At 32.9% G+C, this 16,516-nt stretch overlaps 3 protein-coding genes across 3 annotated transcripts; all 3 read right to left on the bottom strand.

Annotated features, from left to right (window-relative positions):
- Positions 1 to 266: 266 nt before the first annotated feature.
- LOC130965642 (cysteine-rich repeat secretory protein 38-like) lies at positions 267 to 1,205 on the bottom strand. Its single transcript, XM_057890406.1, has one exon. The coding sequence runs from the start codon at positions 1,203 to 1,205 to the stop codon at positions 267 to 269; it is 939 nt and encodes a 312-aa protein (XP_057746389.1).
- Positions 1,206 to 5,795: 4,590 nt separating this feature from the next.
- Positions 5,796 to 8,446, bottom strand: LOC130967553 (uncharacterized). Its single transcript, XM_057892462.1, has 3 exons — positions 7,483 to 8,446; positions 6,414 to 6,944; positions 5,796 to 6,342 (listed from the first exon to the last, which is right to left on the bottom strand). Exons 1-3 carry the CDS (start codon positions 8,257 to 8,259, stop codon positions 6,232 to 6,234), a joined length of 1,419 nt encoding a protein of 472 aa, XP_057748445.1. The 5' UTR covers positions 8,260 to 8,446; the 3' UTR covers positions 5,796 to 6,231.
- A 3,292-nt stretch (positions 8,447 to 11,738) lies between these two features.
- Positions 11,739 to 15,701, bottom strand: LOC130967820 (uncharacterized). Its single transcript, XM_057892841.1, has 4 exons — positions 14,561 to 15,701; positions 12,815 to 13,348; positions 12,427 to 12,687; positions 11,739 to 12,331 (listed from the first exon to the last, which is right to left on the bottom strand). Exons 1-3 carry the CDS (start codon positions 15,404 to 15,406, stop codon positions 12,577 to 12,579), a joined length of 1,491 nt encoding a protein of 496 aa, XP_057748824.1. The 5' UTR covers positions 15,407 to 15,701; the 3' UTR covers positions 11,739 to 12,331; positions 12,427 to 12,576.
- Positions 15,702 to 16,516: the final 815 nt, after the last annotated feature.

The following is a 16,516-nucleotide window of genomic DNA, read 5'->3' as shown; positions in this document are numbered from 1 at the left end:
AAAATGCTCGAATAATAATGGTGGGTAATGTGAAATGATTTATTACCATGATAATCTAATGCAACCACACAAAATAAAAAAAAAGAAAAAGAAAAGAATATATTCATAAAAATACTTGCAATAAAGAAGAAATTACCATTACATGCATGTTTAGTAGTATTCAAACATTACAAAATAATTTATAAAAACGGGTTCCTTTTAATCTAACTGCAGCTATTTTCTTATCAGAAATAATCTTATTTGAATATTTAAATCTGACCTTACTCTTACCATACCATAGTTATAACAAATAGCAGAACACTTGAAGAAGACAATCCAATAAGTGTGGAACCTTCAAAGGCTTTATCCGAAGAAGAAGTTGGTGCAGGATTAGGAGAAACAGCATCATGTGGAACACTGGAAGGAGGAAGAGGAATAGGACTTGGAATAGGGTAGTGACTATGATCATTAAGAAATGGATAAAGTTCATATCTTATTCTACAACTCTCACTATAAACTCTAACTCCCTCTCTCTCTTTACCACACTGTGGAAGTTCAACATATGAAACTGATTCATTGAGACACTTCATGCAATCAATGGTGGACAGGTCCCTACTACACTGTGCCAAACCATATAATGTGTGAAACTCATCAAGTTCCGACATTCCCGAAGCATACATTTTTGTTTGCAACCCAGCTTCCTCACAAAGTTGGGTGAGAAACTCTTGAACTCTTTGGCCAAATGCAGCATTCATCGTCGTGGCTTTACTGGAGTATGCTGTCCTCCAACAGAACCATGACGAAGAAGTGTTTGTCGTGATTTGGCCAAAGAAGTCTTCGTTTGAGTATCTTATGGTACAATTCTCGCGGAAGATGGTGGCGGCTTTGTTGTTGGGACAGGATGTGAGCATGTCGCCGGAAGCCCGGACGACACAGTTCCAGCAATCACGAAAGGAGAGGTCGCCCCGGCAGAAGGCGAGGCCGTGTATTCGGCTTTGGCCTTGGCCTTTAGAGGCCATGGCAAAGCCATTGGTTGGAGCTTCAGCTGTGAGGTAAATTAGAAGCTGTCTTAGGTTTTTGTCATAAGGGTCATTGGTGGTGTAGTTTTCAGAATCTAAACACAAATGTGTAAGGTCTTCTTCACCGGAGAATGAAACTGTGTGGTGGTTCAAGAGGCTTATTAAGGTTAAGAAAAGGAGTAGTGGGAAGAATTTGCACAAAGGCATTGTTTGCCTCTCTATCTATGTTTCTGGCTTTTCCTTAGCTTTTCAATTTGTATTGAATTTTGCAAAGCAGTGCATTGCAAATATATAGGCAAAGTTGGTTGGTTTTACTTTTACTTTCACTCTAATTCTTTTTTCTTGATACAGCACATGTATTTTTAGTTTGGGATACTTCTGTAAAAACACATAAAATGTTTTTTTTTTTAATATTTGTGTGTCATATTATTATTAAATTTATTAATAAATCGATTATTTTTAAATTTTTTAATTAATCAAAATAAAATCGATTTTTTTTATAACAATAATAAACTTAATTGTTATCAGATTCAATTAAACCAATCAATTTACATGACTCGAATTGGATCATAATTTTTTTTTTGGTTTTTTCACTTCACAAACGACATCATTTTACAATTCTAATTGTATTTTTAAATTATTAGGAATTTAAATGTCCGCAAAACAAAAATTTAGAGATATATTTGTTTTTCTATAAAAAAAATTGAATATAAATAGGTTCAAATTGTATAAATCGATCAAATCAAATCGGATCTAATAATTATAATGCGAATATTAGATTTATTATTATTGCTATAATAAACCAATTTTATTCTAATTTATTAAAATATAACTTATTAATCGGTTTAATAAAAATAACCAATAATAACATGACACATGTAAACGTCTTTACAAAAAAAGACACTTTTAATGTCTTTATTAAAGTGGTCTCCTTTTATTTTTGGTGTATACTTATTTTTAGCCTTTTAATAAGAATATCAATAAAAAGGAAATGTAACTTGTGCATGCAAATATGCCGCTACAGATTAGCAAGAAAGAAATATAATATATAAATTATTATTATTATTGTTGATGTTGTTGTTATTGCAATTTTATTTTTAATATTTTATCATATAAATAAAATATTTTAGCTTGTTATAAATATATTTAATGTAAATTTTTTTATATATTTTATGATTATTAATGTAATAAATTGATTTATTATAAATGTTACAGACAACTTAAAAGCCAATGCTAATGAGTTATAGTTAAATAATATAGTCTCTTTCATATTTATTTAAGAGGTCACGGATTTGAGTTTCTCTATCTTTAATAAAAAAAAATTTTAAAAGCCAATAAATTATAATTGAAATGACATAATCTCGTCATACTCACATGAGTTCGCGGATTTGAGTCTTTTTATCTTTAGTAAAAAAAAAATAACTTAAAATATTTTATATTATGTGAATATATTACAATAATAATAAATATATTTTATATTATTATTTTTTGCTTTTGAATCAAAGGAATAATTATTCTATTATATATATATATATATATATATATATATATATATATATAATTATAATAATTATTTATAAATATTTTGGTCAAAAGATTAAAGCTTATAAAAGGAAAAAATATATTTTTATAAATAAAAAGAGAAAAGAGTATCATTTAGACGATATCTCATAAGAGAGAGAAGTGTCATTCTTCAAGAAATAATTACTTGTCTTGATAGTGAGTTGGATCTTCTAAAATGATGCAAAAGATACATTCAAAGTATATACGACTTTTGTCAACATTTGCATAGCTATATCATTGTAAGTTATTTTGGTCTTCATTTTCCTACCTTAATTACGAAGAGCAAGATGATTTAAGAAGAAATCAATTATTCAGCCGGCAATACACTGAAATCGTTGACAAAATTTTCTTTGGTTTTTCTTATCGCTTTTTGTATTGTCAGGGTAACAAAAAGAAATCTTGCAGTTATATATCTAATATTCTAATTCTATTTTATTTTCATGGAGTTAGAATCTCCATACAACTTAAAAAAAAAACCTCAACAGTTAGTAAAATTTATTATTTTCTATTTGTATTTTAGTCATTAGTTCTATTTTTTATTTTAATAATTTAATAATATATTTTTAGCTCACACTTTTAAATATTAGTAACTAATTATTAACCAAAAATAATAAATTTTATTAACCTTCCAACATTTTTTAAAGAAAAATCATCTCCTCAATTATATGACCTTTTGCATCTTATCATATAATTATTGATAAGAACCGGCACTTTGTTATATGCAACAGTCACTAATAATCTTGCCATGCATAAAAAGGCTTCTTTAAAGAGAATGTCTTTGCCCCTTAATCATATAACTAGCCACTATCAATTCTTCAAGTTCAAAGAGGGACACTACTTTTTATTCCTCATGTGAAGTGTGAATGCTACACAAATCAGTTTCAAGTTCCTCATGCCTCCTGTCACTATTTGTGCTATAATGATCCAACTGTGCGTTTGTTAGGCAGTTCTTATTTCTTGGAATATTTTTAAAATTATGTAATTTAAAGAAGGAGAATTCTCTCGTGCCTTTAAAATTTATGTCGAAATTTCTTAAAGATGACTAATCTACAGTATTGGGGTATACGTTTTGAGGTGGGATCTATTTCTTTATATTTGAGTTAGATAAGTGAATAATAACCACTGTAAAAAATACCTTAAAAGAAATTGAAATAAGTCATGCCATAAATAAAAATTTCCAATTTTAAATTTCTTGTAAGAATTGGGATTGTAAGATTCATGTTCATGACATGCATGTCATAGTAGGAAGTATCAGCCTTTGGCCCTTTCACTTACCTGTGCTGACCCTAGTAACATTCAAATAGAGCAAGGACTTACAAACATGAAATATCATCAGTTGCTTTGCCAACTAGCAATCATTGAATGCCAGAGGTTGTTGGATATAAATTTAGGTGACTATTTACATAAAAAAAAGTTTAAGTAGTCTTTTTATCTAAAGTTTATTAGATGATTTGATATATTAACATAACGCGTATTTTTAAAGAGAGGAATGACTAAATCAGTACCTGAAAAATTCAAACGCTGATATTTTGGTACCTTACTATTGTTATTAACAAAATGGTCCTTAAAAGATTTTAAAATTTGCCAAGCGTATCCACGAGTTCACCGGAGCACATTTCCGGCAAGCACAGTGCTGACATGGCCACTGCGTTTTGATGACATGGCAAATACCCCCCCTCCCAAACCCAAATTCTTCTCCTTCTCCTTCCCTCTCCCCAACGCACTCCCCCTTTTCCCTTCCTGAATGCATTCTCCCCCCTCCCAAACCCTAATCCTTCCCTCCCCCTCTCTAACCTTAATTCCCCATCTCCAACGCACTTCCCCCTTCCTCAGTCCAAAATCCCCCTTTCTGAACCCTAATCCCCTTCTTTGCCTCTTTGAATTCTAATCCCTTTCCCAACACAGTGTCTCACACTCTCAACTCACTCTTCCCCAAATTGGCAGTAGAGCTCAACCTTCTCAATTGTACAGAGCCAGTGTCATCGACACCGCACTGCCGCCATCTCGTCGTCGGGTCTTCTGCGTCCGCCAGTGTCTCCTTCGTAGCATTGTGTTGTCTGCACGCCTTCACCGCTGTCACCTTCACTGCTTGTATCTACTTGCTGCTAGCCCCCAGTCGTTGCCATGCCTCCTCTATCTGGGTTCCATCTTGGTTCTATCGTGTCCTGCCCCCTCTGTGTCTGGTGTTCGTCTTCTATTCTTGCTTTGGTGGTGTCTGTATTAAGTTTTATTTTATTTTATTTTGATTATTGTATATGAATTTGTTTATTTTTTCTGAGTTTTATTGTAATTAATCTTTTTGAATGATAATTTAACCTAAAAATTTGGGACAATTTATGATTTGGGACAACTCTGTTGATGTTGAGGTTGTTGTTGCTGTGAATGGTGGTGTTGAGGGAGGGAGAAAGAAGTGTGCGTTGAGGAAGGGGGAGTGGTGGAGAGAGAGAGAGTGGTGGAGGTTGTTGTTGCTGTTGATGTTAAAGTTATTGTTGCTGTGAATGGTGGTGTTGAGGGAGGAAGGGAAAGTGTACGTTGGGGAGAGGCTTGTGATGCGGCGGGGACTGCGATTAGGGAGAAGTGTGCGTTGGGGATAGGGGCTGCGACAGGGAGAGAGAGGGAAGGGGAGGGAGTGTGCGTTGGGGAGGAAACTTTTAGGGTAGTTTGCCAAGTCATCAAAACACGGTGGCCACATCAGCACTGTGCTTGCCGGAAATGTGCTCCGGTGCATTCGTAGGTACGCTTGTCAAATTTTAAAACCTTTTAAGGACCATTTTGTCAACAACAATAGTGAGATACTAAAATGTCAGCGTTTGAATCTTTCGGGTACTGATTTGGCCATTACCTCTTTCAAAGATGAAACTTTGTGTATAGAAAGGGGACAATGACCCCTAACTTATAATTTTTGTATAGAAAATTCATTATCTTACGATTTAAATTTTAGCTAGTTTTTTTTTCCCTCTCAACTTAGAATTTTCATATTGGTCCCTCCAATTTAAAGCTCTAACTTCCTATGTATTTTTCATATTAATTATCATCTTACATGAAGACTATTCTAACCATCTTAGAATTGAAAATATTTGCTACTTCATAAAAAATCACAATGTCACTCTCTAGCTTTTCCGAACCTCTTCCTATATGCTTGTTCTGTTGAATAGTATTAATGTAATTTTGTTGCAAGTTTAAGCATAGTTAATAACAAGAACAAGCAGAAAGTGAAAGCAGGGCCACACAGATTTTGAAGTACAACAAACTTTATAGGTAAATCTCTATCTATTGAGTTGTAACCTTAGAGAATATTAAGAGTAAAATTAAAATATTCTCATCAATTACAAAATGTTTTACAGCCGACCAACTTCTTGCAAGAAATGTCATAATGTGTCCATGGATATGGTCCAGAAGCAAATTTTGATTCTGCAAGAATTACCGATGGCAAAGCAAAACTACCTAAATTTTTAACTCTCAGTTATCTCTAAATAATAGTAGTAGTATATCTACACATATATCATAATAGAATTACAGAAATCACATCGAGCTTAATAAATAGCTGCATTTCTCAAATCTCAACTCTCTCTGTATGCATGTATGTATACTTGTTTCTCCTCATCTTCCTTTCTTCCATATTTGTTGTATTAGTGTGTGAGTTATGTCTGTGTCTCTATATATATATTTGTCAGTGCATATAAATCAATTCTTCATCTTTGCATTCTCTGACTTCAATTTCCATCTGGTCACCACCACTTGATGGCAATACATCACAGCAGTGCCTCCTTGGAGCCTTCAACTGAAATACAAAACAGAATTTAATCAAGACTCTGTTTCAAATTTCAATACACGATTCGATATCTTTGTTACCTGTTTGATGCCAAGATCAAGCTTATCGGAGACCACTTTGATCCATTCCAACCTCATCAGTGACGATGCGTCGCTCGAGCAATTTCTGAAAGATCTCTTGTAACTGCTTATGATGCCATCTTTTCCGGAAGAAACACTATCAAGAAAGAAAATGGTTGGCCTTTTACATGGATCATGGTGAGGCTCTACAGTGTTGAAAGTAAATGACTTGGCCAACAAGTTTCCCTTTCTCCACTGCTTGAATGTTTCTTGAACCTTGATAACTTCTCTCAATGGCATATGGTTAGGGAAAACCTGAACTGTGTAGCCCCAAGACACGGAAATCGTCCACGAAAACCTGCTGTTATAGCAGACTGTTTGTTGCAGCATCCTCTGAGAATCAACATTCACTGCTCCAAAGAAATGTTTCAAAGCTTGTGTAGTTGTCATGTTTGGAAAGATTGGATCAGTGTATTCTGGATGATGCAAGGACAACAATGGAGACACTGGATGTGCAGCCAATAAGCCAAAGGTATTTCCGCGCAAATCCACCTTATCCAATTTCGGATATTATCAAGACCAAGAAATCGATAACAACAACAGTAACAAAATCTTATCCTACTAAATAGTCGAGTAAATGAATCATTCAATTAAGGCCTCAACATTTTAAATTAGGTGAAAACTCAGATACTAACTTATCATCTAACAATTTTTTACTATCAACTTCACGTACCCGACTTTTCACCTCAAAACTATGACGAACCAAGGACCCCCACTTCAGCGAATTCTCTTTTCAAATAAAACATGCGAATTTTTCTTTTTTGTTTTTATTTTCCTTCTAGCAATGAGTAATTTAAAGATTAAGAGCATTATATGTTGCATTTAAATACTGTCTCTTAACATAGAAAAACAAGTTAGTGGATACAAATACTCATTGGAGATAGAGGTGTCGGAGACAAATTTTCTGAATTTTTTATACTTCCTAGGGAAACAGAAAACATCCAAAGACTGCCTTATATCAAGAAAATTATCTGCATTTTGATGCTAGATTTAAGAACTGAATAAATAATTAATATGAAGTATTTGTTACCTGGTGAAAACCTGGTTCATGTGTTAATCCAACACCAAGTTCAGCTAAGCAAGAATACACCCTGCCATCACTACCATAGAGAAAATGGTACCTTTGAATACAAGAATCAAAAACCTTGGCTAAAACCTTTGCAAGGGAAGAACTGATAGCAAAACCAGCGCCGCCAAAAGCCATTCCAAAACCAAACAACCTATTCTGCTCATAAACCTCAGAGTGCGAACCAACATAGTACCATAGCTCATGATCATACTTGGAAAGTGTCTTCACCACATTCTCCGGGAAGAAGACGGTGTCGTCGTCTCCGAACACATACCACCTCACGTTTGAATGGTTCAAGGCCACTGTTTCGGCAACTACACGTGCCACACGTATGGCTGACCTCAGGCCACCGTGGCACGTGTAGCGAAACCGGGAAGTGTCTTGGGAGACACAGAGAGGAGGGAGGGAATTCTTATCATCCCTACCTTGCTTCTCTTCATCTGGTAGTGTATCCAAGAACACACAACCCTTCATTGAATTGTTTGGTTTCCACCACAATTTAACAAACTCTTTTCTCTTAGGCCATGATCCTTTGCTTGATGCAATCCCAAACACAACATGATCAAGAGTTGTTTGTGTTGGTGTTGACACGTATTTTGATGAAGAATGAAATTGTACTAGCTTTGATGTTCCCAAGAACAACACTGATACAAGAACATATATGCCACAAAATGAAGTAGTGACTAGAATGAAATTAATCAGAGACTGAACCTTGGTAGGTTTGTGAAAAAACTGCATCTTTAACAAAAACAAAATTTGCAACACCCTGTCATGAAACAAGGCTAATGTGTGTCAATTTGTGAGAGTAAAGGTTTTTTGGTGACTCCAAAGGTTTGAAGACAAAGATGGAAGCTAAATATATATATAATTACAAAAGAAATCAAAGTGAAAATAACCGCAATTCACGGCTAAATAAGTTGTGGGGGGGTTTTGAAATTACAGTTTGAGGCAATGTATACCAAAAATCGGTCGTGTTTAAATACGAAATATATATTGAAAATAAATTAAAAAATATATATAGGTATATATAAATACATAATAATTATTTTGATGATTGATTTTTGGTGTGTAAATATTATTTTTGGGTAACAAATTAGGTAATGTTAGAGAAAAGATTTATGTCCTTTCCAATAAGAATTGCACGATTGGATGGTGGTGATGGTCACCAGATTCAAGTCAAGTTAATTAGTTGAATAAGTATGTGCGTTGACTAATGACTAATATAGTATTGAGTGTGGACAAGAAATCAATGGAAAAGGGTTGGGTGGGGTGGACTAATGGTGATATAGGTAGGCCACCTGTTATGGTATGGTTTGCTTATCCTTACACAACAACTATCTCAACCAAGTACTTTGGTTTTGGTTGGTGAATTAAACATGTCATAAAATCATATATTGATAGACGAAAATTAAGACAAACAACCATAGGGGTCAATATGCCGCTGATGTAGGCCTGAAATGATAGTATTCTACGTTTCTAGTGCTATTGTGTATTTGTGTTTACACGTTTATTATTCTCTTTCCTTTTTCTTCCTCAAGAGGTGTCTTAGAACAGTAGTTAGTAACATCCCTTTTAAGACTTTTAAACCACCATAATATATAACATCTCATCTAATAATTTTTTTAAAAATATTATTGTTATTGTAGGCACTTTATGTTAACAATTTGTAATAATTTCTGCTACTATAAAATTTTCCGTCGATTTTCTTTTGTGAGAATAATCATATTCATATGTAAATTACACTTTTAAAAGTAGTGTGCCAAAGCTAAGCGAGAGATAAAATAAGACTCGGGTATAATTAATCTCACAAAATTATTTCTCTTTCTAGAGTAATCCATGACAATTACTTAAAAGGTTGATTTTGGTGGCTATTTACACCACAAACTAATTGGCACGTGTTTCCAGCTTTTCTAAAATGGTACCCCTTCAAGATGACATGTTCACATTTTGTTCTCCACACTTGTTGGACTTGGTTTTTCTTTTCGGTTCCTGTTCTATAAAAATAAATAAAGCTGGAAATTTCCGTACGGCTACCATGGGATTATTAAAAGGTGATTGTTATGGTGCTTAAAAAGTGTTGTTTAATTACTAAAATAGATAAAATAATTAATTCTAAATTAAAAGTATAAAAATTAAAAAATTTTAAATATTTTAAAGTTATTATAAAAAATAATTTAGGCAAAAGTTAGACACCAAATAAAAAATATTATAAAATTGCCCTTATTAAAATATACTTGTCAGATACGATGATGACCAGCGTATAAAAATGGCAACCCTGATTCAGGGACGGATGAAATTTTAATATGTAGGGATCAAATTTTAGATAATTTTTTTATTTTATAAAAATAAATAATATGTAATTATTAAAGTTAATTTTTTAAAAAATTTATTAAAAAATATATATATAATTATAAATTTTTTTATAATTTTATTTTTAATATTATATAAAAGAAATATAGCAATATCAATAATATATTATAAAATTATAAAATATCAATAAGTTATAGTATGTTTAGTTAAAAATTATCACATATCTTATAAATTAAAATTAATTCTTTTAAAAATTTTACAAAATTTGAAAATAAATTATAATTATTAATTATTTAAAAGATACAATATTTTTATAGAATATAAGATATTTTTATAATTTTTTTAACAACGTAAATTTAAAAGAAAAATGAATATTTTTTTCAAGAAAAAAATATCTAAAGTACATAATGTGATTACTAAAATATAACTACGTAAGTTATTATTAATATAATAATATAAATGTTAAATATGTTAATATAAAAGAATAGATGATTTTCTTAAAAATAAATATAGAAATTATTATATAAAAACTAATTTGAAAGAAACAAAGACTTGAAGGTATGATATTAAATTAGTTAAGTAAGAAATATTAGGAATTAAATAATTAAGATATAAATTCATTATATAATAAAAAATAATACATATAAAATTATTAAATTACATAATATTTTTTTATTTTTTAAACATATATTTTATATATAAATATAGTCTACCCTGACTTAAGAGAGATAATATTTAATTTAGTCTTTTAAATTATATGAGAATTTTAATTTAGTTTCTAAAATTTTAGTTACTTCTATTTAGTTTTTAAACTTTGTGAATGTGATTTATTCTAAAATAATTTTTGACACACACACATTAATGAAATGCTGACGTGAATACTCAGATGTCACATTAGACTTTATAAAATAATGTCGATTTTGTTTTGCCGCTCAAATCTTTCAAAAACAATATTCTAAGTAAAGTTTATTAAAATTTTTCCTCCTAAAACAATAGATACAACATCATTTTTTAGCTATTTAAATACCAAAATAAAAACGAAGTCATTTTACAAGTTTTAAAGCAGAATTTGATTGTCCATATCAACATTCTATTAATATTTATGTGCTGAAAATTATTCTATAAATTAATGTAAGTCATATTTATAAAATTTTAAAATTAAATAAAAATAATTAAAATTTAAAAAATTAAATTAAGAGGCCAAATTGAATATTAAGTCCCTTCAAATTTCTCACAAGTCACAACGTATATAACAGGCTCCATACCTTCACGTCGACGTCCTGGGATTATGCAACACCGCTAACACGTTTGAGTTTGACTTTAAATTTTTAAGCACATAACTCGGAAATAATAAGGATTTCTTTCCTATAGAATAAAAAATAACCAAAAATACGGAAATAAAATTTAGTTACATGCGTGTCTTCTTTTATTATATGCATATCTGATTTAAGCAAAAACTAATAAATCGTGGAGCAAATCCACTAGTTATTTGCATTTTATTCATTGGTGAATCATGAATAATAAGTAATAACCACCAATTATGGACACTCACTGATAGTGGTAAATCATGAAACTACACCCAATTTATAAACTAGCAGAGACATCATAAATCATGAAACTTAACCAAGATTTACACGAATTACTTTGACGCAAAATTGTGGTTTAATTCCACGATTTATTAGTTTTTGCGTATTTGAGGTTTAAATTCACGATTTACATATAGTAAAAGAGAACACTCATATAACCAAATTTCATTTAGCAGGTCTCTGTAATTTCAATTATTTTATTTTATATACTAAAAATCCAAATAATAATATTATATACTAGAATTTAGTGCTACCAAGTACCAAATAGAAGCAGAACAAAAAATTAATCAATAAATACTTTTTGTTAAAAAAAATCCTCCACATATTTCACCCTTATTTTCCATAGATTACTATGCAGCCAGCAAACTCTAATGTATGTATGTAACATTAACAAATCACTTATTATCATAATTTCTGCATATTTCTGTATTCAGGGACACATCCCTTATTAGGATCACATTCTAAAGTACTCCTTTTGTTCCTTTTTACCTTTCACGGTCCGCACAATATATTGATCCAATACTGGACTAGAAGTGTCAACAACTGATAAAAAATGGGTGTGTAGAAGTGATAAGGCTGAGAAGTTTCCTCACTCCAATACATGGAGCAGCATCCATGTGATTTAACTACACTAGAAAAACAGAAACCAAAATATGTACAGCTGCATGGAAACTTAGATGGCAAAACTACGCAGCAAATAAAACAAGGAAAATGATATTTGTACACCAAAAAATAGGTGTTTTACTTTTGTATACCTAATCTATCACCATTAATTTAATGTGGTCTCCGCACACTTTTACAGATCCATGAAGTTGAGGCAAAGTTGTGAGGGGTTGCGCACCATACACCAAGAGATCCTTTATGAATCTACTAGCACACGTTTTTCTTGTAGAAGGAGGTCATGGATCCTTTCTCTGCACCAAGTGTTATTTTCAGAAACTTATTAGTGTTCAGAATGTGTGATCAAAATTAATTGAGAATTGCAGAATGATGAAAATAAATCATATACCTCACATTGGATTTTGAAACTATAACATCAAAGCTAAGTTTCATGGTCCACCTAAGAGAAGACGCACCCACCTCGGGGAACTGTCCTCCAAACATTCATGCTCATTAAGAAATTCAAGCTTTTGAGAGAGATGACAACTGAAAAGAAATGCTATTGGTACATGGAGATCAATTCATCAGTTCCACAATGTCTAAGATGGATAATTGTTGTTTCATTGGAAGACGGCAAAACATCACAGCATTGCCGACGAGGGGCTTTCAACTGTAACAAAATACAATAAGGCAACATGAAGTCAAAATACCCAGAACAGGAATGCCCACATGACTAAAAAAAAAAAATAATTAAAAGATTTTAGATCAACAATTTTTAATGCTAATTTTAACAATACCTCTTCAACATTAAGCACTAGCTTCCTCGAGAAAACTATAATCTTCTTCAGCTGCTTTACCAAATTTGTTTCTTCAAAGCATTTCCCAACAGCATGCCTGGTGTAGTTACTCCAAATGCCACTTTTATCGTATTCAACACTTTTCATGAAAAAGAGAAAAGGTCTTTGACAAGGATCTCTAGGGTAGTCTCTCGTGTTGAACATAAATTTACCAACAACTTTGCTACCCCTCTTCCACGGCACAAAAGTCCTCTGCACTTGAAGAAGATCGGGGAGAAATTCATTTCCTTCAAAAACTTGGATGGCAAAACCCCATGAAACCGAGAAAGTTAAAGACTTTGAACGATCATAGCACACAGTTTGCTGCAAAATCCTTGCAGGGTCTACGGCTGCAGCTGCCATAAGATGTTCAAGGGCTTGTGTTCTGTTCATGTTGGGAAAGAGAGGTTCCACTGCCTCCAAGTGATGAAGGGACAGCAATGGAGATAATGGATGTGCAGCTAGAATCCCAAACAAATCACCCCGCATATCTAACTGGTATTAAAAGAAGCACGTAAAAGTTATTTCAATAGAGATACAGAAAGGTAACCAGAATTAAAACCATAAAATAGCCTAGGATGTTTGCTTGAAATAGTAATACAGAATTAGTAAGATAAAATCACAAGCCAGATCTTTAACCCAAAAAAAATAAAAAATACAAGCCAGATCAATATAATTATTAATATTATCTGTTCCTTATTTCATGTCCATGGAAGACAAAATTACAGTTTTAGTGTTACAAAGAATAAGTATGAAGAAGGCAAACAACAAATAAACCAGCAAAATTGAACACAAGGTATGTTTAAAAGGACAACACGATGCACAAGCAACCTAACCTGATAATTACATTCTCAGCTTACATAATTACATTTCAGGTTACATAATTCTTAATTCATAACAAGTTTCAACATTCAAGAAGGAATACCGTCGGAAGTGAAACAGATATGGGCATTTCAGTACGTACTAAAGCTCTAGCAGAAAGAAAAACCACATCTAATAGATAACAAGCCTACTCCCCCAACCCCCATTTTTCTTCTTTTATCCCATTTTCATTTTCCAATTTCTTCATTCCACCTTCCCAGCCTAATCAAAGAAGCATACTGTAACAAGATTATGAGTGTTGATTAGGAAAAACCAGGGAAATGAAGGGTTTGAAGTGTAAGCACTTAAGTCCATTTTACACTTCAAGCCCTTTCCTTCCTCTTCCCTTCAAAATAAAAAATCACAAGCATAGCTTAAGAGAGTAGAAAACACCCCACATTGATAGGTTTCTAACGATTAGCCTTGATATCTATATATCCAAATCTAATCACTCTACAAATCATGCACTATTAAAAATAGAGTATTCTTTCAACGGTCGTGCGCTTATAATTAATGTGTTACACTCCACCTCATATTTCGTTTCACCTACTCGTATATGGTTCTTCTCACTACACATCTTACAAATAGTACAATATAACATTTCTCACTACATAGACCAGCCAATTCCACATTAGTCTACCATCAACCACATCAACAATTAACCATCAACGCCTAAACCATCTTACACTTAACATATATAGGATATAGCTTTCAAGTAACTAAAGAGCACTAATCAAGTAAGCAAAAAGAGTAGTAGTTTATTCTATTTCCATGTGATCAGCATCAGAGTAGTTAAAACAACAAAATCATAAAAACAATTACCCAGAAAAGAAAGTTTTTTGGTACCTGATGAAAGCCAGGTTCATGTGTTAATCCAATACCAAGCTCAGCAACACAAGAATAGATCCTAGCATCACTCCCATACAAGTGGCCATACCTCTTCAAGCAAGAATCCAAAACCCTAGCCAAAACCCTACCAAGCGCGTGGCTCACAGCGAAACCGCCACCACCGAACGCCATCTCAAACGAGTACTTCTCATTCTGCTCATAGCTCTCCGAATTGCTCCCAACATAGTACCACCGATCATGATCGTACTTCGACAATACACTCACTACATTCTCCACTAAGAACACTGTGTCGTCGTCGCCGAACACGAACCACCGCACCTCCTTCTCCCCCCTCTCCACTGCCTCTTTCACCACACGCGCCACCCGGATCGCCGACCGGAGCCCTCCCCGGAACGTGTACGGGAACCGTGAGGTATCGCCGTTGATCACCACCGACGGCAACGAAGAAGAGGACGAGGAGGAATCCGAAGCTGGCGGCGAATCGAGGAACGCGAGTGATCGCGTGGTGTTTGGAGAGTACCAGAGGCGGAGGTAGGGATGGCGGCGGGGCCAGGAAACGGAGGAGGAGGCGATCGCGAAGAGGATATGGCGGCGCGTGGTGGGCACGACAGTTGAGGAGCGCGTGGAGATTGTTGGTGGGACTCTTTGGGAGCAGAGGAGGAAGATCAAGTAAAGGTTGAGAAGGAGAGAGAAAGAGAAGAGTAAGGACTTGAAGGTGAGTGAGTCGCAAAACGACGTCGGTTTGGAAGCGGAAGAAGATGATGAAGGCATTGGGGTTTCTAATTCTGGAACCGAGGTTGAAACAGGCAAGTTACCTGTACTAGGTTTTCTTCGCTGAAACATATTGTTGATTCTTTTTCTAAAAATTTATTTATTGTTTATTTTTTTGTGGGGTTTTGAATTTTTTATTTAGATTTAATTAAGGTAAGAGGGATTTTGCGAGTAGCGTAATGATGAAGAAGAAGAGTTAAAGGGACAAAAGAAACCGCTGTTACGGTTACAGTTATTTTTTGGAAGTGAAAGTTGCTGGGACCGTGTGGAAGCAGCCAGCAGGTGTTTTCTGTGCTGAAAGGATACAACAGATTATAGAGAGATCTTTATACAGGAACAAGAACAGTGCTCTGAAAATGGAAGTGTGTTGTGATGTTACTACTTACTACATATACATAATTCGAAGTGAAGTGGGAGCTTTCGAAAATGAAGCCTTTGTTTCTGGATGGATCCTTTCTCATTCCTTACATATTGGCCAAGTCCAGCCCAACAAGAGTAGTTAGGCTTACAATAATACCAAAAACAAACCAAATTTAATTGGTTTAGTAGTTAATTTACTAATCTGTTTAAACCAATGTTAAGAAGTTTAAATCTCACTTGTACATATAGACATAGTAATTGATTGGCACCTTTAAATAAAGTGAAATAATAGACTAATGGGCCACAAAGATTGGTACTGAATGGGGTGAGATTTAATTTTTTTTGGAATAATGGACTAACGCCCCCACAAGAATTGGCAGTGAATGGATTAAAAGTGTGTTTTTTTTTTTGTATATAATTCATTTTTAATAATTTACCTTTAATATAATCACAAAAAAGATTTTTTATTATAATATTCATATTAAAACATTTTTTTAACTATATTTTTTGTCAAAATTAAAATTAACTTTAAAAAAGATATCAATTAATAAATATGTCTTTGTACTTTTAATTAGTTAAAAATAAAAAATTCTATTTAAGTGTGATAATTAATACTTAAGTTGCATATAATACAATAAAAAAATATAAAGTTAGTTATTAGATGCCAAAAAGTTAGAAAAACTAATAAATGAAATTAAAGTAACTAAATCACTCTCTCGTTATTAAGTACTAAAAATACGTCTCTTATATTAACGCAGGGTATATAAAAATAAATTTAATATTTAGTTTTGTAAAATAATTGTTGAGACATGAAATCTTTAA

The sequence above is a fragment of the Arachis stenosperma genome, chromosome 3 (assembly GCF_014773155.1).
Source record: "Arachis stenosperma cultivar V10309 chromosome 3, arast.V10309.gnm1.PFL2, whole genome shotgun sequence".
NCBI classification, from domain to species: Eukaryota; Viridiplantae; Streptophyta; class Magnoliopsida; order Fabales; family Fabaceae; genus Arachis; species Arachis stenosperma.
The sequence above is the reverse complement of the archived record's forward strand: the minus strand, read 5'-3'. Positions and strand labels throughout refer to the sequence as shown.